This window comes from Macaca mulatta, chromosome 2, assembly GCF_049350105.2.
Source record: "Macaca mulatta isolate MMU2019108-1 chromosome 2, T2T-MMU8v2.0, whole genome shotgun sequence".
NCBI lineage: Eukaryota > Metazoa > Chordata > Mammalia > Primates > Cercopithecidae > Macaca > Macaca mulatta.
This window is the reverse complement of record NC_133407.1, coordinates 94,568,439-94,593,179: the sequence shown is the minus strand read 5'-3', so window position 1 is coordinate 94,593,179 and position 24,741 is coordinate 94,568,439. Positions and strand designations below refer to the sequence as shown.

Genomic DNA, 24,741 nt, shown 5'->3' with positions numbered 1-24,741 from the left:
AGAATAAATTACTTAAAAATTACTTTTTGACCATTGGTTGGAAAGTAATCATAAAATAGTGAAGATATTCTAAAAGTGTTTTAGTTATAACTACTTAAAATTTTAAATGACTTCAAAATCTTTGGGAAGGAGAAGATGAATTTAGAATGAGAAGGCTGAAAATATCAAACTTAAAACCTAGTGAGTATCAAACAGAATTAAAATAACTTAAAGATAATTCCCTGTACTAACAGAAAAAAATAAAGCTCTTAAAATACAAAAATTTGGTCGTTGAAGAACCGCTCACACGGTGATTAGAATTAGGTTGCAGAAGATTTCATTAATTATAGGTGACTGATTTTCCCTGGGCAGACAGCTCAGGTCTCCCGGCCCCCTCCGTCCGCCCCCTCCCCAGCTCATCTCAAACTGTTGTCTAACCTTTCCCTTAATCCATCTCATCTTGAGCTGATGGGAACTGCTTTCATTCTACCTTTTGTGGAGGTAATGAAACAATCTTCTTATTCACTTGGTTCCTCTGAGCTGGTGACATGCAACAACAACAAAAAAAACCGAGCGTCCTGATTAATGGCTGCTAATTAGCAATGTTAATGACCAGGTGTCCCAGAGTACGGCCAGCTCCTCTCAGCATGGAGTGATCGCTCAATGAGGGCCCTGCAAATCCATTCCCAGTGACCCTTCCCCTCAGCTGCCAGTAATGAAGCCCGCTTGCTCGTTACTCCCGGGAGAGGCGCAGGAGGAGACCTGGGCCTGGGACCCAAACCCTTGCCTGGGGTCTAGTGGGTCTTCCATTAATTAAGGTTAGCATTTCTGGCCCCCCAAAAGCTCAAAGGTAGAGGAGTGAAGAACAGGGAGATGTACTGAAACCCTCTTTTGTCCAGAGGAGATTCTTTTCTAAATGGAGCCAGTAATTAATTTTAACCATTTACACGTACATCTGTAATTTTGACTATGTGCTAGCTATACATATTATCTTCTCAATCAGATTCTTTTATTATCCAGAGATGATTCACATGGGTGAAGCAAATCTCATATTAGCTTTCAAATACAACTTTTTTTCTGTGGGGTTTGCATGCCTTTTTTTTTTTTTTTTTTTTTTTTTTTAACCATTCAGCACAGATTACCTAATGGCAGCAGAAACTCAGTGCGCCTAGAGGCGTGCTTAAAAAAATAATAGTAATTGTTGAAAATATTTTTTCTAGTTAGAAGGTAGGTTAAGCATGTAAGTGCTCTTATCTCTCATACTGGAGTAAGGGAATTATGATAACTTTTAAAACAAAACAAACAAAAATAAGCTTTTCACAGAGCTTTATAGAGAATCAGCTCTATAAAGACCTGAAGAATTATTTTACTAATTAGGGTTGGTTCCTTTTTGGAATGCTGACCAGAAAATTGAAAAGTGACAGGACTGAAGTCATTGTAGATAACTAACCATTAATTGTATTTGCCAATTTGTGACAGGCTGATTCTGTCTGAGTTTGCACAATCATTTACTTTCCCCTCACTGGAGAATGGCCTTGTATTTCCTCCAAGCAAAGGGAGTGGGGATTCGGTTTGGAAGAAACAAACTAAAATGGAAGAAAGTATGCTATACCATTGTTTTTGTTTTAGCATACTCTTTCTTTTTAATATATATGTCTCAGGTTGGGATAACACCTTGGCTGATTTAGAAATACTATATATATATTCACACTCACACACACATATATATATATATACATGTTCAGTGTTTTACCTGTTGTCTGTTTATCCTCCGTGCCTACCTCCATTGTTGTCTTCTCTTAAACTACAAGCTGCAAAGCATAGAAGCCATGTTTCTTTGACTCAATGTGGATAATGGACTGTAGAGAGATGCTTAAACAGGTTTTTCAATTGATTGATTAATACGATTGATGGATGGATAGAGGAAAGGGTGATACATATATATGTGTGGGTATATATATATAAACACATACATATCTTACTTGCTGAAAGGTCATATGTTTGATATCATTGTGTTAAGTTTCTGTTAATGACGTTTTTGATACATGTATAATTTATTTTGGTAGATTAAGTGTTATTGTAAAAATTACCAACTATTCATAGGTGATGAAATATCACCATAACTGCACTTAATAGCAGGGCTTGAAAAGTTGTGGTTACTACTTTGCTCTGGGCTAATAGGTCCAAGTAAAATTTGACAAGAAAAACTTCAGAGCTTTACTTCCAAGTGTGGACAGGTCAAGCAATATCACCTCCTAAACCACAGAGGAGGAAGAGGCTGCCTAGATAGGCGTCTGGCTCCTCTTTCATTGGAGCCCACCTTCTGTTGCACTAATATTTGATGTAGATTTCTGGGGAGAGGGATACAATTTTTCTCCTTATAATTAAATAATTTAGTACATTTTCTTTGCAGGAAATTTAGAAAACATTTGAAAAGCATATGCATACATGTTCACATGTATTCACAAATGCACACACAGCACCCACAATCCTAAACAGAACTATATCCATTGCCAACATGTTGTCATATATTCTAGCTATCTTTTTTTGTGCATAGAGATGCTTTTTCTTTTAACTGAAATTGTATCATACTGCAGATAATATTTTATAAATTACTTTATAAAGTTAACAATCTGACCATAACTTGTCGTGAAATGTTCTTCTACAATAGCATATTATGGCAGCCTCTACTAAGAGCCATGAGTCTCCATTGACCATGAATGGTTAATGACGATTTCTAGAGTGACTACAGAGCCACATTACTGTGATGGCCCCAGTGCTAAAGGGAAGGGCACAGGCTCCATCCTGGCCAGTTCCTCCCTACCCAGTGGACTGAGAGTTTGTTGAGGATTGAGTCATATCCCTCCATTAGCTTAAATCCTGCTTCTTTCTCTTCTTTCTACAGTCTACAGACCAGTGCCAAGGAGCCAAAGAGAAGAGATCAGAATAACCAAGGTATGCTGTGTCAAATTAATTAACTTTTAGCAAACCAAGGGCCAAACAATGTGACTGTAAGCTTCATGACAGCAGGGAGTTTGTATATCTTTTCACCTGTGGATCGGCAGTACCTAGCACCATATCTGGCACATTGTAGATTATATATATTTGTGGAATGAATGAATGAATGAATGAATGAACAATTAAAAAATGCATTTGACTGTTTTCTAGTTTGCATTTTCTTAAGTGGCAGAGAGAGTAATGGACTTTTAGTCAGTGCCCTTGGAATGCCCACAGGGATGTATCTCCAGAAGGAACTCCTTCATTTGCATGTTGCATTGGAAGTAACACATATGAGCAGATACATGGTTTTATACTTCTAGCCGGAATTCATGAAAACCCTGAGATCTATCTGTCTTCTGCTCCTATGTGTCTAGTCCTGCCTGCTCCTTAATTTGGTCAAAAGAGAAAACAAACAAACAAACAAAAAAACGTTTTGAGTCCCAAGGTCCTTAATTTGAACTTGCAATTAACTTGCATTATAAATTAAATCTGGCAACTTAAAGAATTAAATATTTTACTTATCTCTTTTTTTCCTTTTTAAAAATAGGTTTATGAAGCCTATATAAAAACCTATGAAACCTACACAGTCTGTGGGTGGAATGTGTACTGCTCTAGGAAATGAATAAATACGTTGTCAATGGGAGGGGAATCAGTTGCACTTAATGTGACTCAAAGTTCGGAAGTGTGGGGTTAAAAAATGTAGGGTTCACTGGATTTTTTTCTTTCTTTTTCAATTTAAAAACTCTAAGTTACCCTGGGAAAACTGACCAAGAAATAATAGAAAATAACCACTTTGCTTCAAAAGATGTCTTGCAGCAATTAGCCAAAGAAAAAGCCGTATCCTCTGCAAGACATCCTCCTCTATTGTGTGCAGTAGGGATGGCTGTTCCTTGACCCCTCTCACTCACCTACCTCTGGCGCTTTGTTCAGGGGGCAGAGGCAAAGCGAGACCCTTTTGGTAAATTTAGCCTGTTGGAATAGCAAATGGAGAATGCTATAATGCATTCACCCTTTCCTCTATCCATCCATCAATCGTTGTATTAATCAATCAATTGAAAAGCCTGTTTAAGCATCTCTCTATAGCCTATTATCCACATTGAGTCAAAGAAACATGGCTTCTATGCTTTGCAGCTTGTAGTTTAAGAGAACACAACAATGGAGGTAGGCACGGAGGATAAATAGACAACAGGTAAAACACTGAACAAGTATGTGAAATGAAAAGAATGATAATATTAACATTGTCAATCAATTAACAGGTATTTATGGTGTGGTAATTACATGCTCAGCACTGGGTTTGGGTGATATCCAAGTTAAATAGCTAAAAATCGGAAGAACTTTTTTTTTTTTAATTAATTACAGTTTTAAGTTGAGAAACTAAAGAAGTTTACTTTCCATTCTGGATAAAGCTTTGCGGAGGCAGTAGGATGGGAATGAAAGGAGGATGTGTGTTTCCACTTTGGTACTTGTTGAAAAGAATAAAATAGCTATGATGGGAGAGTGAATAAGTGATGGTTGAGACACTTGGATAACTTTAAAATCACAAAAGTGCAGACTTGGAATGGGCCTGAAATATTGTTTTTTCAACCCTTCCCACTGTATGGTTAATTCCATCTAAAAATTGAGGCAAATTCAGAGGTTGTTTCGAATAAGATGTTGGTCAAGTCAGCATGAGAGGAGCCTGTCAAGGGACACAGAAGGAGGCACAGGAAGTGAGGCCTTCCTTGGATGTAATCATGACCAAGAAGAGGCCTCCAAAGCTGCTCAAAAGGGTCCTGTTCCTTATGTGTAGTCCATTTAAGAAGGCTCTAGAGGAGAATAGAGTTGGTGTAATCAAAACCGATAGTGAGGTGATCTCTTCAGTAACAACAATAAGAGGCTGGAGTTTGGTGAAGAAATTGTATTAATCCAGGCAAACAGTGCCCCAAACCTGTATTTTGGATGTTTTACTCCTCTAATTTATGCATCAGGGAAAAACAGAATCCTTATTACCTGCTTAGGACTACTAAATTCCAAATCTTAATCAAAGTTCGCTGACATTGATATCCCAGCTTAATGCATAATTAACCCATTTTTGAAATGTGGATAAAAGGTAAAGTTTGGACATTTTGGGCTAAATGTTTGGACATTTGGACAGATTGGGCTAGCTGTGGAAACTAAACTGAATGATCATAATATCATTTCAAAATATCTAAAGAGTGAAGAAATCAAATCTTTGTTGACTATCAACCCATAGTAGTTATTGTGCTAAGCACTCCAACGTTGCCTAATTAATCCTTATAATCCTCAAAATAAAGTAGTATTATCCACATATTACAGACCCAGAGGCTTAAAAAGTCAAGTAACTGGACCCAAATCCCAAATAAAGTCACTGAGTGATAAGGAGTGGGTCTTTATGACAGCAAGCCACTGCTGTGCCACAGCACCATGCTGTCTCACATAATTTGGACATGTTTTTTTCCTTTAGGGATAGATTATCTCAGAGTTGGGTGAAATCAATATTTCTCACCCATGCTGTCCCCCAACCCCCAATTCACTGGGCATACAGGTTATAATGGTTGTGTGGATGCATAGTTCTTCCTATTTTTGGTACAATCATGATATATTATTCTGATATAGTTGTGGATATCCAGAAACTCTTTATTTTCAGGATCTGGTAAGAATCCAAGTTGGCTAAAACTTTTAAAGTATCAAAAAGAAGTAAAAGGTTTTCTCACCAGAGAGGATATAACTCCAGAAAAGGACTGAGGCTGCTGATAAAGTATCTTAGACTCCCTGAAATCTGCCCTTCTGAAATTAAGTTCCAATTTTAGGAGTGCTAATGCCTCCATCTGTACTCCTACAGTTTTTCACAGTAGACCTGGGATTGTGATTTACTGCTCAGATTTGTCCTGAGGTTGTGTCTCCCAGACCCCTATGACCACATCCTTGAAGACGTTGGAAGAGACTGCACTTCTCTTTCCACGATACATGAATATTTCTTCTACCACCTTTAAAAAACGTAATTGCAAGGGGTTTTCAATGTAAAGAGAATCTCCTGGAAGCCCCAACTATTTGAGATTGGTTCCATATAATGAAGATATTGATGCCAGATCACAAGGTGATTGGAACAAAGGCTCCAATAATTGCTTTTTGATGAGCAAGCAACAAGAGGCTGCTGGATCACAGTGCACCATCTGGGGGAGCTTGTATATATGAGCTCTCCATGACCACGGCTGCTGGGGACCCCACATGCAGCTCTAGCAGTGTGAGAGTGTCCTGAGGATTCTCTTAGTTTCTTGCCATTTGAGAGATGCTCAGACATTTTCAGGGGTCTCTAACAAAAAGCAGCATCACATTTCCACTCAAGACTGAAAGTTACAGTGGAGCAAGTGAAAACTTGAGGGGGTAGTGCTTTTAATTTTGAAATCTAAAAAGAGCTGAAAGGTTCTTTCTGCTCTGTATCTGGCCATTCTAAGAGCCATTCTGCCCAAATAATACCAATTTAACATAGGGTAGGGAGATGGGAAAATTAATAGAAATTGCACTAAACTAGGATCTTTATAATGACTGCATTTTTTCTAGGTGAGAGGTGTTATTCTATTTTACATATTAAGAAACTGAGGCTCTGAGAAATGAGATGTCACAGGGTTAGTAAGGGGTAGAGCCACGTATTCAAGTCTTGGTGTGACTGCAAAATCCTCCATAACAGTGCTGTTCAATATGATAATTACTAGCCATTATAGCCCTTTTAATTAAAATTAAAATTAAATTTAATAAAATATTCAATTCCTTAGTCAAACTTCAGGTGCTCATTAACTGCATGTGGTTGGTGGCTAGTATTGAACAATGCAGATATAGAATATTTTCTCCATCAAAGAAAGTTCTGTTGGACTGTGCCTCTCTATAACCATGTTGAGAACTTTGTTTGGCAGAAGTATTTGTGGAAAATAACAGTAGTGAAACTCTTCTATGTTAGTGAAGAATGGTGGAGGTAAAGGGAAAGATTGATGTACTTGGAAAATCTTTAACGAAGAAAGTCGTTTAGTTGTAGACACATAGCATTAACTAAGCCAATGGCAACGATAATAGTAGTATCTGATTGTTCACTGCTTCTTATGTGGTAGGTACTATTCTAAACTTTATGCATATGAACTTATTTAATCCTCACAAAAATCCTACAAAGCAAATGCCATATGATCTCCATTTTATAGATGAGGAAACTGAGGCACGGTGAAGTCAAGCCACTTCCTAAGGTTATCCAGATAAAGGAAAGTAAACCAGGATTGTAACCCAAATAGTCTGGCTTCAGATACTGGATGCATAACCATTATGTCATACAAGAATGTTTTACAAGCGTACATAGGAGAAAGTTTTGAGAGTAAGTTGCTGGTTAGAAATGGAGGTATAAAAAAACAATGCATTGTTCTTAAAAAACAGAGTAAACTGAAAACCAAGCAATACTTCCTTTTGCATGCTGTCTGTGTGCATGTGTGTGCAGTATAAGTACATGTTACATATAATTTTATATGCATAAAATACATATTTTAAGTACATATACACACATATATACAAAATTTGTGTCTCTCTGTGTGTGTATGCATAGCAGTTTATGAGACCAAGTCAGATATAGTATTGTTAATGGGAAGTAAATAAGATAAAAGGAAAGGATATTGTAATTGGAAAGCAACAACTATTATATAGTTAATTATTGGTAAAATTTATTTTCTCTGCCTGCTTCAACCATAAGTAAGGGAGAAAAATGTTGGTTAAAATCAAACCCAAATGAACTAATCTCATTGTTTTCGTAAATTTTCAAGTTTGCAAAGTAGGTTTAAAAGTTTTGCAAATGTTTCAGGAAAATTTTGGAAGAAGGATTTCAGATTTAACTTGAACGACCAGAATTTAAATTCCTGTTATCTGTGTGTAAGGTGTGCACTTGGAAGTTAAGAATTCTTTTGTATCTACTTATCTAATGCATTCCCAAATGATGTTCACTTGCCCATCCATCTCAGTTTTATCCTCACCATTATCCTCACAAAGGATGATAATTTTTCACAACAAGTACCACATGCGTGTTGGGGCCATTGCCATTTCAAGTGTTAAGAGTGGTTCTAGGCTGGGTGTGGTGGCTCACACCTGTAATCCCAGAACTTTGGGAGGTTGAGGCAGGTGGATCATTTGAGGTCAGGAGTTTGAGACCAGCCTGGCCAACATGGCGAAACCCCATTTCTACTAAAAATACAAAAACAAAAACAAAAACAAAAACAGCCAGGAGTGGTGGCACACACCTGTAATTCCAGCTACTGGGGAGGTTGAAGCATGAGAATAGCTTGAACCCGGGAGGTGGAGATTGCAGTGAGCAAAGATTGCACCACTGCTGTCAGCCTGGGCAACAGAGCAAGACTCTGGCTCCTTAAAAAAAGAAAAAAAAGGACTGTGGTGTTATTGATATCATACTTGTTGGGTGAGTTAGTCCTGTGGATATAGCTTTTATTTTAAGTAAATACAGAAGTACTTAGAAAGTGCTAGCACTTATGCTTATAATTTTTCAATTAGGAACAATAATACGTAAACCTAAATTAAATTTTCATCATTAACAAAGTCCTTTAGTTCTCAAGTGGAAACAATTTAAAACTAGGTTTATTTTGTAACATTTTTGCTAATGAGTAGTTTTTTGTTTGTTTTTTTAAGTATGGGAAACATGGCTTTTTTTTTTTTTTAAACAGAAATGCAACTAGTAATGTAAGTTCTGTTTGGTATAACGTTCTACATTAAGATACTACCCGTGAAAACAAAATGCTCATTACCTTTCTGGTGATAGCTAAGCGTCACCTTAACAAATTGGCTTGTGACCTCAGACTGCATCACTATGACCATATCTGAAACATTCTCTTAACTTTGTAATGGTTATGATCTTACCTGTCTTCCCAATCACTATGCCCATTTTAAATACTTATTTTAAACCAAATGAAAAATCTTTATTATAGAACAGAATGGAGAATTTTTAAAACAATTATTCATAAAAATATTCATTTTTTCCTCAAGAAGATAAAGTGCACTATTACACACTGACTATTACACACTATTACACACTATTACACACTGACTATTACACCCTGACTATTACACACTATTATACACTATTACACACTGACTATTACACACTGACTGTTACACACTATTACACACTGACTATTACACACTGACTATTACACACTATTACACACTATTACACACTGACTATTACACACAGGAATTGGTGACCTGAATTTTATCTTTTTGAGCTGTAATTTTAATGTTAGAAACAGCTGTAGGGATCATCTAGTCCTTCTCTCTTAGAAGCTTTAGTAGACCGACCCCAACACTGCACACAGCTAAAACTTGAGCCTGGATTCTCTCTCTAGGAGGCACTAACCAACCAAATCTCAACATGTTTTGTTCACTTTTGACCAAATCTTGATTTAATAAACATTTAAACCACTTGAGAAATAGATTGCTATTTTGCTTTGCTTAGCTGCTGCAATTAAATATGTACTAAGTCTCCTGTGCACATGATCCGTGCAGCACTGTGCTGAGTCTATGAAACCACAGAACTAGAAGGGACCTTTGAGATTATCTAGTTCAATTGCCCTGGCTTTCAGATGGAGAAAATGAGAAGTGAACGGGTGTTACAGGGCCACACAGCTAGCCAGCATCAGATCTGTGCCCCTATTCCAGATGGCCTGACCTCGAGTCTGGTCGTCCTATTACTATGCTGTTTCCAGTGGAGTGTACAGTTCCGAGGGTATAGTCAGGTGTTCAAACAAGGATCCAAACATTGCTGAGGCCTATTGACTCTTGTTCCTGTTGCCTTATGGGTGGTTGGGACATTGACAAAGCATAAATATTTGCCAAAGAATCATGAATAAGCTCAGCTGGAAATCAACTTTGATATGCAAATGACAGAGGTGGTTATAAACATGAAAAAAAGTTTTTTTTTAAATTAAAAAAAAGTAAGTGGTAAAGCACATGGGGTCAGGCAAGCCATTTAAGAAAATGGCCTTCTCCATGGCATCTCATTGCTTTGGGAATATTGCAGTGGAATGGGAGCTTTGATAATCTCTGTGAAGAATAATGGCAAGGGGAAAGAAGGCTGCTTGTCGACAGTAACCTACAGACAAATGAAAACCCGGGCTGTGTCCTGAGAGTTTTAGGTAATCCAGGCTCATAATTTGATTTGAGAAGAGCTACTCCAGGCTACTGTGTAATTATAGAAGCATTCACTCGGCTGGCTCCTGTTCGCCTCATCACGTTCTACTTCATTGCCCTTTATACTAAAGCCCCTGTTGATGAGAGGGCGGAAACAGTAAGTACAAATAAAGCAATTAGCAGGTGGGGAATGCTACCACTGTTTAAGGATAACATACAATCTTTATTGGTACTTATTAAGTAGAAGTCTAGAGCTTAGAGACAAAGGGAAATATCACAAGCCACAAAAATGAAAAGGAGTGTGGGAACAAAAAGAGAATGGGGAAAAATTATACCGACGTTTATCTACTTCATATTTCACAAATCTTATCCCAGAGGCTGGTTTAAAAAATACTATTAAACCTCCAGTTTATTTATATTATAGTGAGTTATGTTCTCAACTAAAATTCACCTTCCAGTTTTCTTCCTTTTTCGGACCTACTCTTTTATGATGTGAATTAGGTTGAAAAACGTTTTAAACAGTTACTGTGTTCCATTGAGTTTTGAATTGGGGTTGTAGTTAAATCCGCCAGCAGGGGGAGTTAGGATAATTAACAAACCTTGGCAGGTCCTGACATTTAGAACATAGATTCATAGGCACTGTTGGCAGCACTGAAAATGCCCACCATAGATAAGGAATATAATGGGCAAAAGGAGGAAAGCAAGAGGATTTCAAGTGTTCTTGAAATCCCAGCACAGGATATTGAAGATGGACAAGAAAATAGGGCACAGGCTTTCTACCTCCATTTGCAGAGTAATCCATGCACTCTGATTCTTGGTTTACTTATCTGAAAGCAGGGATAATATAACTCTGTTCATCCAGAATGCTGTAATTCTCATATCTTAGTAGATAGCCTTGCTCTTCATGCTCTAGCCTTATTTCTTCCATCTGAGCACGAAGGTAGAGTATAAATGATTGCCGTGCTTCTTAGAGCAGCCACAAGAAGATGTCGCCTGCATCTGATTTGGGCCTGGTGTCTTTGTCCTTGCATGCCTTATTAATTAAAGCTCTGCTGTCAACTTCAACTGTCTAAACAGGATGTAGTCTCCAATTTGAATAGATTTCCAAGCAGTCAACTTGAAAGAAAGGTATGGGAGTTTGCAGAAAAATCAATATGCTTTTCCTTTGCCTTAGTAGCAGGAGGGTACTTTGGACAGAGACATGTACAGATACTTAGAAAGATAAAGTTTTATACTGGCAGTAGAAATTAATATTGCGAAATTAAATCTTTATCTTCATCTTAAAAAATCTTAGCTTCTTTTAGGGAAAACTTCTGGTTCTCGCTTCAGGTTTTACGCACTCCTCTTTTTCGTCCTCCATCACCTAGCCGCCACTTGAGGCAGACCCAGAGTGTCAAAAGTAAAAGCTCTTGGACAATAATACTGAGAAAAATGTTTATTTTACCCTTTGGCGGAAATCACAGCACCTTCATAGGGCAGGACATTATCTCAGCCAGATCAAATATCTAAAGATAATCGTGACCAGGCCTTCCCAAGTATCATTCAAGGGAGGTGACTTACGTAGGCAAAGCAGGGAAGAATAGCTTCCAGAGGTCTGCAAAATGCTTAGAACTTAGTGTTAATGTCTTTGGTACCTTTTGATAGTGCTAGTAAATATATAAATATGCATATCACAAATTTTCTTTTGGAAAGTGTACATTGTGTATTTAAAACAGATTTTACTTGAGGCTCACCAATATGCTCATGAATTTTTATGATCCCAGTCCTACATGTTCAAAACCATTGAAATTCTCAAATGACAAATACTAAGCCATAATTTCATAAATATACAGAATTTTCATTTGTAGTATCTCTCATTTCCATCATCATCCTCTTCATAATTGCCACTGTCCACTGAATTCGTTTTAGTGCTTCATAGTTTTAAAGGTGTTCCATAGTCATGAACTTACTTAATTCTTAACAATCTGTGAATTTGACAGGTGATACAATGTGATTTTGCAAATAAAGAAACAGACACAGAGAAGCTCTGTGACCTACTCAGGGATGGCTCTGTTTGGGATAGTTATCTAAGGGTCTAGGTCAGTTCGAATCGGGTCTCCATCTATTATCAAATGCAAGAAACTGGAAATAGTTTCAGTAACTATTCAGCTCTTGTGTATTATTAGTACTAAGTAAAAAAAAAAAAAAAAAAAAAAAACAAAAAACAGAACAAAATATTCACACATCCTCTTGTGCCTGGGAATCGTGGTATTTTAGAAATGTGGCAAGTGGTAGAACAGGATACAGAGAGTATGATTCACCTTTCTACCCCTCCCTTTTTCACCTCTGCATCTTTCCTTTTGTGTCAGATTAAAAAATAAAGTAATGGGCAAACCTAGATGGTCGTGGTTGAGCAGAAGGACTTGTGATTGTAACTGCTTAAACCTGTGAACAAGACTTCAAAAATAATCCCTCAGATGCCTTTCTTCTCTAAGATCTCACCCCACTCTGGGGCACAAGAACTTGGTTGTACTTTTGGGAAGGCTGTCAAGAATTTTTCTGCTTTGGCAAACCCAGAGGTGCACCATTTCTGCGTCGAGTTCATCTCCTCCAATGTAGACTCCTGGTAAACTCTTTTGCGTTACATATTGATATGTAGTTTGCCTTTGATCATTGCAATTTATATTTGATGACAAGGAACCTTTCCAAGAACATACTCATTTGACAGTTCGAAGGGCTGAACAAATGTCTTTATTTTTATTTATTTATTTTTGAGATGGAGTCTTGCTCTGTAGCCCAGGCTGGAGTGCAATGGCATAATCTTGGCTCACTCCAATCTCCGCCTCCTCAGTTCAAGCGATTCTCATGCCTCAACTTCTGGAGTAGCTGGGACTACAGATGCATACCAGCATGCCTGGCTAATTTTTATATTTATTTTATTTTATTTTTTTTTGAGACAGAGTCTCATTCTGTTGCCCAGGCTGGAGTGCAATGGCGAGATCTCAGCTCACTGCAACCTCTGCCTCCTGGGTTCAAGCTATTCTCCTGCGTCAGCCTCTTGAGTAGCCGGGGTTACAGGTGCATGCCACCATGCCCGGCTAATTTTTGTACTTTTAGTAGAGACAGGGTTCCTTCATGTTGGTCAGGCTGGTCTCGAACTCCTGGCCTCAGGTAATCTGCGCGCCTCAGCCTCCCAAAGTGCTAGGATTACAGGCATGAGCCACCACTCCTGGCCAAATGTCTTTATCTTTAAAACAAGCATTTCAGTCTACAATATTTGTAAAGGATTGGGATTTGTTCTAATTAGATTTGTTCTCGTGGAGGACAGCATTGTTTTTATTGGCTTGTGAATGTGACCAGAGATACTTGCAATCTAACTCACACATGGGTTCTCTAGTTCACAATGTCCCACCTGGATGCCTTTTAGGCTTTCTTCTCCTCATAGCCTGCCACCTCTTTGGGCCTGGCCTGGAGGAAGCCTAAGTGAATCGTCTCCTCATAGAATCAAAAGTAGACCATAAATGATGATGAATGCTTCCAGGTTGCCTGGAGCCACTGCACCTGATGCCATTTGAAACTCCCGCAGGAAATACTGGGCATCCCATTCCAAGTGTCCTTGAAGCCCGTGGCAAATTCCTCTTGTTCACTCCAAAAGCATGCTTCCTGTTGTTTTTGGGTGGTCTTCCCAATACCTAGACCTGAGAATGTTTAACAGAGAAAATAAAGAGCATATTTTGAATTTTCAAGTAAAATACTCTCTGATTGGTAGAACTTGGTTTTGATAGCAGAGTGTGGAAATAGCATGGCTGTTTATTTACTATGAGCATTTTGTGACAAACAGGCCTGATTCAGGGTATGATAGCACCACCCCTCAGTCTCTGAAGTGGCCAATTTCTCCCAGCTGTTCAGGCCGGTTTCTGACTAAGCAAGTTGTTTCTTTTAGATCCTGTCTTCGAGGCAGTTTCTGATGGTAGACAGAGGACACATTTTTCTCTGCTCATCCATGTGTCTGTACAATCATTGGCTGCTCAGACACTCCAGGTTGGAGGTCTATATAAGTTACCCTCACCAGCCTTTCTGAACCAGACGCAAAGGACGCACCCCAACTGGCTTGTAAAAGCAGTACATCTAATCACACAATGCCTCTATAATGTGGTTTTTAAAATTAAGTGACCCACAGGATATTAATCTGGTGGTAACAACTCCCAAGGGATGTAGCACTGGCAAACACTTCAAGAGCTGCTAGTACTCCTATTAAATGTGATGTTCACTTTGTCTAAACATATGGAAATAAAACTAAGCCATGGGAGAACTTCAGTTCTGTACATGCTATAGTGTTCATAAACCTGTCATAAATAAGTGTCTCTTAAAAAGAAACCAATTAATAAATGTGCATTGAATCGCAAAGCGTAAATATTCCATAATACAGGGTCTCTCCTCCCCACACCCTCCACCAGCATTCCTATCCCTGCCAGGGCCGCCCCGCCGCCTCCCTGTTACTTAAGCTGTTATAACATTTTCCACTTTGTGGCCCATCTCGGTTTTGTTGTTGTTGATTGAGTTATTTGGTTGGTTCAGAGGCCTGAAAAAATAAAGAAAAAAAATCTGTAAGCTATAAAACTCAGCTTCTTTCTTCCTTTGTCTGTGTATTAGAGTCTGGCTTGGCACTAGAACCCCACCCCAAACCTCCCACCGAGAGTATGTCATATTTCTATATGCTCATGCATGTTCAGCTCTACCTCTTTTGAAATGATGCCCAAAGCCCAGCAATGTTTACATAAGTAAAAGGGAGTTTCACTTTTACGCTGTAATTTCTACATGGAGCAGAGAGTTTTCCTAGCCATACCTTATACTTTGTTCATAGGTGAACTTTTATTTTTCTGATATGATGGTTTTATCCAGCTTTGACAACAGATTTCTTTAGGAGATTACACACCTGGAATTAACTTTTTCTGCCAAGAATTACAGTGCACCTGGAAGTACTAAATCATTTTTATCTATGTTTTAGAAGCTTTGTGTAGTGAAATTGCATATCTCAAACTTGACTTGTCTCTTGAAGAGAAGCTTAAGGACTGGAGTCGGGTAGATATGAATATGCTGGTACTACAGAGTAAATACATCCAGGGTGTGTTTACTTTTCACCAGTCAAATACTCACTACCTGAACACCATCTCCCTGAGTACCTCACTTCTTAAATGACTCCGCTTCCTGCATAACATATGGAAATGTGAGTATGCACTTTCAGCAGATTGTTTGCTATGTTTACACCAGTTCTAACACTAATCCCCATTAATGTTTGATATAGTCCCCAACAGGTTTCAGAAGATGTCAGACACCATATCTACTGTGTGTGTGTTTGGCATGATACACACTCAAACAAGGAGAGTGATAAAGAAGGATTTTTAGAGATTTCTTTCCTAAAGATATTTGCTAACTAAATTAAATATTTTGAGAATGGGAAATACTTTGTATGAGTATGAATGACATCAAAATATAACATCCTTTAATTTAAAAAATAGGCAGGGAGTTCATTATAAATAGTCATACCATCCATTTGGAGACGTATTACATTTTCTGTTATGAAACTGTGGATAAAGTCTTGCGAGGTACAACTGTAAGACTATCTTCAAGAGATTTAGGATTACGAGTCAGAAAATTTATTAAAACTCATGCCTACACATTAGAAAGATAATATTGTGTGAGTATTAGAAATTACATGATTTCTTGGGGGTGGGGAGGGTAGTGTTATAGGAAATTTAGAGAAAAAAAGTCTTCAATCTTTAAGTTTTGCTATCAGTGTTAGAGCTCCTGTTTTTGTCATGAAACCAGGATATGCTCTCATTTTCCTGACGTGAAGTAGCATTGCTAGAACAACAAACGCTTTTCATCCCTAGGCATCCTGAAGTTTGCCAAACTGGTTCTGCTTATTCTTGTCGAACAAGGATAATTTCTTCTCTTGGTCGTCTCTGATACAGTGTCAGCATTTTAAAGGTCAAAAGTTACCATAGTGACAAATTACTTGAGTATAAACATTTATTCTGTTTAGACAAAAATGCTCTAAGATTAAGAAAAGGTTTAGAAAAATCATGGATAAACCAACACATTTATTTTGATGGATTTCTTTCTCAGGCAACATAAGAATGATATTATAAGTGATACTGTAAATAATGTTTAGTAAAAAAAAAGAGTACAGAAAAACAAAATATAGATACATTAAAATATATCTACTATCAAATTCAAATATAAATAGTTGAATTTCACAAATTACTATTTTCTGTTACTGTGGTTTAATTTTACATGAATGTGACTAAATTCTGCCCTGGTTATAGATAAACTCATTATGTTCTTTAAGTAGTTCGAATTTCCTGATAACCAGGAGTCAAACTGAAGAACAAGCAGAATTAGTAGCCAAGTCTAATAAACGACTGGGAAAAATTGTATCTGTCTCATCCTCCTGGTTCCCACACACTCTAGTTACATCATTACTTAGCCTGTAAATTTGGAGGCCAATTGGGCTCCAGAGCTTGGGTCAGGTGACCAAAACATCAAAATGTGTCTGAAACTCTACCCTAAAGATGGGGTTTCAGTAGGGCCTCTGGATAGCTGACTCCTCTGCGGCTGCTGTGCAATTTTCGTATTTTATTTCACCTTTGCTTTCAGGCTTAGCTTTTGGTCCCACAGATTGATGGCTGAAGCAAACTCGTTGATTTGGGTTTTTCTGTGCAGGTGCATGGGCAAAATTATTTCCTGTACCACATACTACAATCAGTTATGTAATAGCTTAAAAGAAAACAAAAACAGAAACTAGACCTTTCTTTATGAATTGGTTTTCATCAGAGATCATTCTAACCCCTTATTTTTATTTCATCTTTTTTTTTTGGTTTTGAAAACTGTTTTGGATTTTGTGATATTTTAAAACATAATTTAATGTCTAAATTCACAAAACTTAAAAACCAAGGTTATTAGAGCCACTGGCTGCAACTCCCCATCGATGGAGCTGAAATGCTCTGCTCCTCTTAAAAGGAGCGGAATGTGTAACTCTATCCCCTTGCTAAGGTTTCACAGGGCAAGTATAGTGATGACAACAACTACTTGTTTTCTGCAGATGTAGAAAGGCAATTTTTTTTTTTTTTACATGTGCAGGAAGCAACAAAAAACCTGGTCTTCAGGGACAGGTGAGTGAATTGCCTTGCAAGAAATAAACCAAATAATCCTTAAAGTTGTAGTAACATATACAGAACCAAAAGCTTGACATCTCTGTACACAAACCTATTTTCATGTTCGGATTTACATTTCTCTTGATTGCTACAAGAGGGGCTATGATCGTTTCTAGTTGGGAGTTTGTTTCAATGGAGTAAAATCCATCAGAAATGAAAAATATCCTTGATAAATTGTTATCAGGTATTTAACAAATCTTTTCAGGAAGCAGGGATGATGCACTAAAGAAGGAGAAAACTCAGGTGAAAATTAATCTTGTTAAAAACCAAGGCAAACAAACAAACAACAACAGCAACAACAAAAAGAAAACCAAGGCAAACAAACAACAACAAAAAGAAAAACCAAGGCAAACAAAACAAATTGTCCTTCTTCTTGGATCAAATAACTGCATGAACTCTATTCCGTGACTTACACAGCAAACATTAGTATGTACTAATTATCATGCTGCAGGATAAGGATACAAAGAAGGTAATGAGATATGATAATAATGATAATGATAACAGCTACCATTTATGTAGTGCTCACGGCATACCATACTGTACTGAGCACTCTACATTTATCCTAATCCTCACATTAATTCAAGAAGATAATTATTCCATTTTACAGAAGGAGAAACTGAGGATCAAAGAAGATAAATGATTTGCTCATGATCATGCTTCGGTTATGTGGCGAGCCATAGAGATAGAATTTCAATCTACATTGGATTTAATCTAGGAACTCTGTCCATAACTGTTCTCCCACATTTTCTAGAGATCGAATAGAGATACAAGTCTATCTTTGTCCTTAGGTGGTTTTAATCCCGTGATGGAGAAAACTAGATGAAGAAATAATTGACATTACACTTGTTAAAATATCAACAGGGCTAAGTGATTTAGGAAAGTCAAAGTTTCAGGGAAGAAGTGGTTTGGATCAGAACTTTTCTTAGGAACCCTGTGTCTATGGCATCGGAGCAGGGAAGAGTGTAGGTGGTAGATTAATGTTTGGTTATCTTTTCCCCTTCAGGTAATCCTTTGGAAAGAATTGATTTCTAGTTTTATTCTGCAAAACTATCACTGAAAGTGCTGTGTAAGACAGAGCAAACTCCTGTCCCTACAGGTGCCTGCCAAATAAAGTAACTAGGTGCTCACATATTTTCCAGTACAAGTACTTCATTTTTAATTCATGGTCCAGGTCCTCAGTACATGCTGTTACTAATATTAGGTTTCAGCAGAGAATAATGAACAGGAACACAGGCCTGAATGTCTTAACATTTTTTAAACGACGTTTGCAGTGTGAAATTCTATTTCTGGCTTAATTGGAGTCTTTACATAAACAAGAGGAGGGCTCTGCAGTGTTGGGGAGGCATAATAGTCCCACAGCTTAGCAACAGAAAAGATAAGAGTCAGCATGATTCGGAACTGGTAGAAGGTTAATGCAGGCAGGACTTTTCCCCTTTTAGGTCTCAGCATAGTATTCTTATGTTGGACAAGAAAAGGAGAGGTCTTCTGAGTTAGGATTCTAACTGGAAAGCCTAGATCAGCTCCTTGGGGTGAAGCTTTATTCCATCAGAAAAGGAGGGAGGAGGAGAACTTGCTCTGGTTGGGGAATAGTACTGTTCAAATGGCCCCCAAAGCAGCGCTGACTTCTCCGCTAGGTGCAGCAGGCAGTGTTTACGGGGCCTATGGTACTTTCAATGTTTTAATTACATGTAAAACAAAGAAGAAAAATGAACCTAATGATAATGAATATATGATGATGAATTCAGCCTTGTTTATATTCATCTTGATACCAGTAGAGTTGTAAAGTATAACTTTTAATTATTTTTTGGAAGAAGGGATAATGGCAAAATGCCTGGACCCCATGAAAGTCATCATGTGGTCCTGCCCCAAAGAGGCCATTGAAGCAAGTTAAATGACTTTACTAGACAACCTGGTTTTTTTCCCCTTACTAGTGTTTTCTCACTGTAGATTCTACTGACAGCGAGTCTCTGAGAAAAAACACAAAAAACTCTCTTGGTTAACAAAAGCATCAAACGCACATTCCCTCTAGGTTTCTAACAGTGCCCTGACTGGCATAGAGTTGGCATTTAACAATTGGTTGTATATATTGGACACTGATTTAAAGAAAAAGCACACTGATATACTTATTCATTAAGTATAACTATTTATTGAGCATCAGCTGTGTGCCAGGCACTGTACTAGGTGCTACGGATATAACAGGAAATAAGATATTCTTCCTTAATTCCAAAAGCTTCAGAGAAAGTCAGTAAGAAGAAACATAAAAATGACATTTTCAGGAGGTAGTGGGTTGATAAAAATGAGGTAGGGGAAATCCTTGCTTTCTGATTTTCAGTTTAAAAAGTGTATCAACCTCCCAATTAAAAGAGGTTTTCTTCTATGACATTAAGACACAAGCTAAAATGGTCATAAATACATGAAACAGAGATATCGCATTGTATATGGTAGCTAAGCTTCTTATTTAAAAATAAAGGATGTTGAATGATTTTCAGTGAAATGAGAACTGCTAAAGCTCACCTGACTGGGGTGATTTTGGCCATCCAAGCACTCAGACTTGGTGAGTGTTTATTCTGCGGGAGGGCTAAAGCTACTGCTGGGCAGCTTCTTCCTCACTGTTGCTGGGCCTGCTGGGAGTCACGATAAATTTTGAGATTCATCTGAAAAAAGAACAAGTTTCACAGGAGCTCTCCAAGTCACTTGGTTTGAAGTAAACACCAAACTCAAATCATTTAGTTTCTCATGATGAGACTTTCAGGCAACATGTAGATCTTGCCTGGTCCGTTTATATAACAGACTTGTGTCTACCACGTGCCCTACATGTGTCGGGCTTTGTGCTAATGTTTGGTTTCGAGAGAGGAACAAAACAGACAATGGCTCTGCCCGCATGGAGTTGAGTTTCCCATTTTCTTGTTGGAGAGGGAGAGGTAATACAAATTTCAAACAACAGATGGGGTAACTGCAGGGTTCTAGAAGTACCATTCTAGTGGCTATCTTTTATTTTGACTTTTTGGTAACAGCAACCCAATTCTCCTTGGCATGTTGTCTTATATTGGTCAAGAGATTCTGTTTCTCTCTAGCCAGGAAGTGGGCTTGTGACCCAAGCTTAATCAGAATCTCTTTCCTGGAGTTTTGAGGGGCTTGGTGTTGATTCCATGAGCATGTGGCCAGATTCTGGAAAGAAGATCCCCATTGATATCGCAGAATAGTCATGAACACCCATAATGGACTGGACCAGTGAGTTAAGGGTACCTTTTGCTTTACTTTGCCATTCATTGGGCTGGGTTATTAAACTAGATTGACCCTAAATTCCTTTCACCTAGTGCTTCCTTTTTGGAAATCAATAGGGATCATTAAGAAGAAGAATGTAAGCACAGACATACTGACTGGGTCAGCATGGTATAATGCAAAGAGCTTGGGGTTGTGCTGATTTTGGTATGCTTACTGGGCAGTTTCCCCCAGTCTAAAATTGGAAGCATAACACCAGCTCCACAAGGTTTTTGGGAAGTTTAAATCTAGACGGCCCTATTTAATGCCCATGCCCATGAATGTTAGTTCTTTGCCCTTACCTACTTTCACTTCTCCTGCCCAAACCCCACCGCATGCTGTCTTCATAAATAGTATGTTGCCAAGTTGGCTGGAAATTTTAAAATAATGGCAAAAATGTGCAATAACAACTCTGGAGAAAGAGATGAGATGGGGTTGGAAAGCTGATAAGTGAATCTTCAGCGACTTCCTCCTCCCTTCAGATAGTGTGGGCTTGGAGTGAAGTGTGGGCCGGAAATTTGACAATTGGCTAGATCTGTGGCTCGTGAACTCTGCCTGGCATGAACACTTCTATTTCAGCACATCTGTGATTGCCATATCACCAGCATTTGCAGAAATGGAGGATTAATTTTATTGTGCATTAGCTCAGCAGATCTGGTGACATAATATTGCACTACGAAGAAGGATTACTCACCAGTTTCTGGATGCTACATTTTTAGAAACTAACTCCACTTAACGATAAGTGTTGGATCTAACAACTTCCCCCTTTTCCCTACTCCCACTCTCCAATCACCCAACCAACAAATATTCCTTAATGTAAAAACCAGCTCTCATGGGACCAGATGGATACAATTTTTCTTCAGGATAAAATTCTGGATATTTCCCCAAAGTAAAGGTTTTATAATACTTCTTCATTGATTAAAAACAGATGTGCCATGTTTATAATATTGCTCCAAGCCCCCCCTGTTTTGGTTTATGGAAAGCAATTTGTGTAAGGTAAAATAATATAGCATTTGTGAGTCATTTCTGAAGAAAAAAATGCAAAAACTGTACAGTAGTCTGCAAGCCAGACAGGGCATACCGTCATAGGGAAATATGGCTACATCCCAGGGCAAACAAAGAGGAGACCTTGTTTCTACTTCTGTCGTACATCTACTCAGGGTTTCGACATATCCTCTTTTCACCTATGACCTCCATCTTCAGAAAAAGAGACTCAGAGACAGGCTGTTACTAAGGTCTAGTGGCTGGCAGAACTCAGTCGCACACTGCATCCTATAATCTTCCTACTTGCCACTAAGCCAGTAGCATTTCCCTTACCTGTTGTCTTTTTAAAAGAACTTTTCCCCCATCCTCATCTAGGCTACCTCATAGAGCCTTCTTCTTCTCCAGGTAGCACACCTTAAAAACTATTCCTTCCTTTCTCTATAGCCTCTTTTCCATTCTGTCATTTCTACTTGCTGATGTTTAACCAGCTGCTGGGCTACTGTGTCACTTAAGTAGCTGTATTTGATGTCTATGGAGTTCAGAGTATACAGTGAGTAGGGCCCTGTGGACAAATGCAGAAATAAAATGTGTGTATGCGTGTTCTTTATTGAGTGCTTATTGCATGCCAGGCACTGCTCTAGTTAGTTTTTGGAGTTTGTTATATTTAATTTTCACAATTTTCTGTGAGGTATGAGTTTGGACAGACCTGCATTAAAGCCCTGCTCTACCATTTACTTGTAAAAATATGTAAGCTTTAAGTAGGGAGTATCCATATTTTTAGGGCTAATTCCTGTAATTTCTATTTGTATGGTTCAAAAAAAAAAAAACAAAAAAAAAAACAAACAGCTTTTTCTCTTATATAGCCAGGGAAGATTTTCTTAAAAATTATTAAAAATATTCTGTCAATATTCTTTGTATTTGAAGCTCTGATGGCAAAACTGGATATATGCCATATTCATTTTTTTAACAGCATGAAGTACAAAGAAAGTGATAAAAAGTACACAAACTGCTTTAATTAATCTATGCAAGCAGCAGACAGTAAAATATAATGGTCTACTTATTCTTCTGTGATTGACAACCAATCCTTAGAGCAATTTGCACTCTGATCAGATAGCAGGTTTTCTCCCATAACCTTGAGGTCCAAGTCTCTCTGCCCTTTATTGTGAAATTATCTGCCCTTTGACCCTTTGAAAAGATGGAGTCCCACATCTTCTAAAAGCTTTCCCTGGGTCCTGCACTGATGTGTACAGTAAATGACTGATTGTCTCCATTATATGACCACGGCAGGCACAGAGAAATACCTAACTCATTTTAGCAAAACTTATCCTAATTGGAACTATAATCAAAGATAACTGGAATACTCCAGAAACTTACCTGGATTTGGTGTCTTTTGAAGTTTTGGTAAAATAAGTGGTACCTTCTTTGTGCTTGTATTTTCTTTCCTTCCAATAGGGGAGTGAGGAAGAAAAAAAATTGAAAGGAAAGCTAAAGCATCTCTTCTTGCACAACCTTCCCTTCTCTCTTTCTGTGTAGCAGAAGGTGACACTGGGCTGCTGGGCTGGTTCAGAGGGTTATGCACATAAAGTCCTTATCACCTGTGCTATTTAAAGTGGAATGGAAAAGTGCAGCTGAAAACATCCTGGGGGAAGCATTCTCTCCTAGGGCAGCCAGGGTACTTTTCATCTTCACCTGAAGGCAGCCCTCACCCAATTTAATGCATCATTTAGTTCAGCATTAGTGAAAAAATCCTCCCCAGGCCTGCTCACAATGACCCTAGGGCTCCATAGAAACAGACTGAGAAGGAGGGTTACCAGTTTTCGCTTCCTCGGTTAGATGTAGGAAAGGTAAACTGCAAACGTGGACATGGAGCCAAATGAGGAGGTTGAGGAGTGCAAGCTTTAAATGACAGAAAAGTGCTTTCTTTAAAGCTTCTGGGTCCTACCACCCAGCAGATAGGAGGAGAGCCTTGGATATAGTGACAGGTATGTAGGAAGGAAAGAAGGAAGGGAGGAAGAAGGAAGGAAAGAAAAATTACTGAGAACCCACTATGCTAAGTCTTTTGGCATTCTATCAGCTTCACAATACCATTTATGTTTTTATTATTCAATTGTAATTTTACAGAATAGCAAACAAATACTCCAAAGAGTTGGGTAATTTCTCCAAAAATGCAGACTAGCAAGGACAGGAACAGGAATTGAACCTAGATTATCTGTCCCAGTCCTTCCCTTTGCCCCTTTCAGGTGGCTTTGTTGTTCAGTGTTGACTCCAGGATTTCTACGTTAAATTAGGCCATAGTTCAATCTGTGGGAGACCTCAGCATCCCCCCAGCTGGGAGCTTAAGGCCAGACCAGTAACAACAGCTTATCTTCAGGGATGTTCAGGGGAGATGCCCCTCATACCCACTGGGAGGAAAAGGACAGGTACAGTATGGCTGTCTGTGGGTGGGGCTGCGGCACTAACATGTCCCTATTATGGGGATACCTGCCAGCCATAATATTGGTCCTACAGTTCAAAGTGAGTCAAAAGCCCATTGCTAATTTCTTTATACTTTCTAAATCTGAAAAAAAAAAATCATTAAATCGCAAGACTCTTGTTGCTTTCTGCTAAGCTGTACATCGTGTCCCTGTCTTCAACAAACATGTGCTTTGGGATTATTATAATTTTGAAATTTAGTTTGATGATTCTTTAGGTTGATCAGCAAAATAAAGCAAGATAAGCTTTATCTTGCTTAGAGTGACTTGCTATGGAACTTCGTGCAGTCATTTGACGGGTTTACGGTGATTTGAAAGCAGACTTGTATCCCTGTCAACTGATCATCCTCCTTAATATCTGTGTAATTCACTACAAGAAGATGCAGTTTAATGCTCTCTGCCAATATTGTGTATAATATATGTGTGCGAGGATATCTCTTGCCTCTTGTTATTACCGTTTTGAACCCAATGTTTGGAAGTTCTTTTGTGATTTGTCATTTAAGCAAAATATAGACAGATTAGCCTGTCTTCTAAGAAGAGAGGATAGTTTGTAAGTGTGTAAAAGACACTTGCAGAGAAATTAAAAGTAATTGGGTTTGCTATGCTGATATTTTAGTATGGTAAATAAAACTCTTTCTTATGAAAACTTCTATGATAATTGTTGACATGCTAATTTAAAAAAA

General features: G+C 38.2%; 1 protein-coding gene and 1 long non-coding RNA gene across 7 annotated transcripts in view; one reads left to right on the top strand and one right to left on the bottom strand.

Annotated features, from left to right (window-relative positions):
- The window catches only part of LOC144339055 (uncharacterized), a 293,212-nt gene that overhangs the window by 144,851 nt on the left and 123,620 nt on the right, over positions 1-24,741 (top strand). For all 6 annotated transcript variants that reach the window (XR_013413668.1, XR_013413663.1, XR_013413664.1 and 3 more), the window contains one exon: positions 2,885-2,934. Coding sequence is in view for 3 of the 6 variants with exons in the window: in XM_077991700.1 (XP_077847826.1) it covers positions 2,885-2,934 (50 nt within the window). In the remaining 3 variants the exon portion in view is untranslated. The remainder of the gene's footprint in view (positions 1-2,884; positions 2,935-24,741) is intronic.
- On the bottom strand, positions 10,349-23,686 carry LOC106996988 (uncharacterized). Its single transcript, XR_001443091.3, has 3 exons — positions 22,962-23,686; positions 19,857-19,996; positions 10,349-14,707 (listed from the first exon to the last, which is right to left on the bottom strand). It is a non-coding gene; the product is annotated as an uncharacterized LOC106996988 (long non-coding RNA).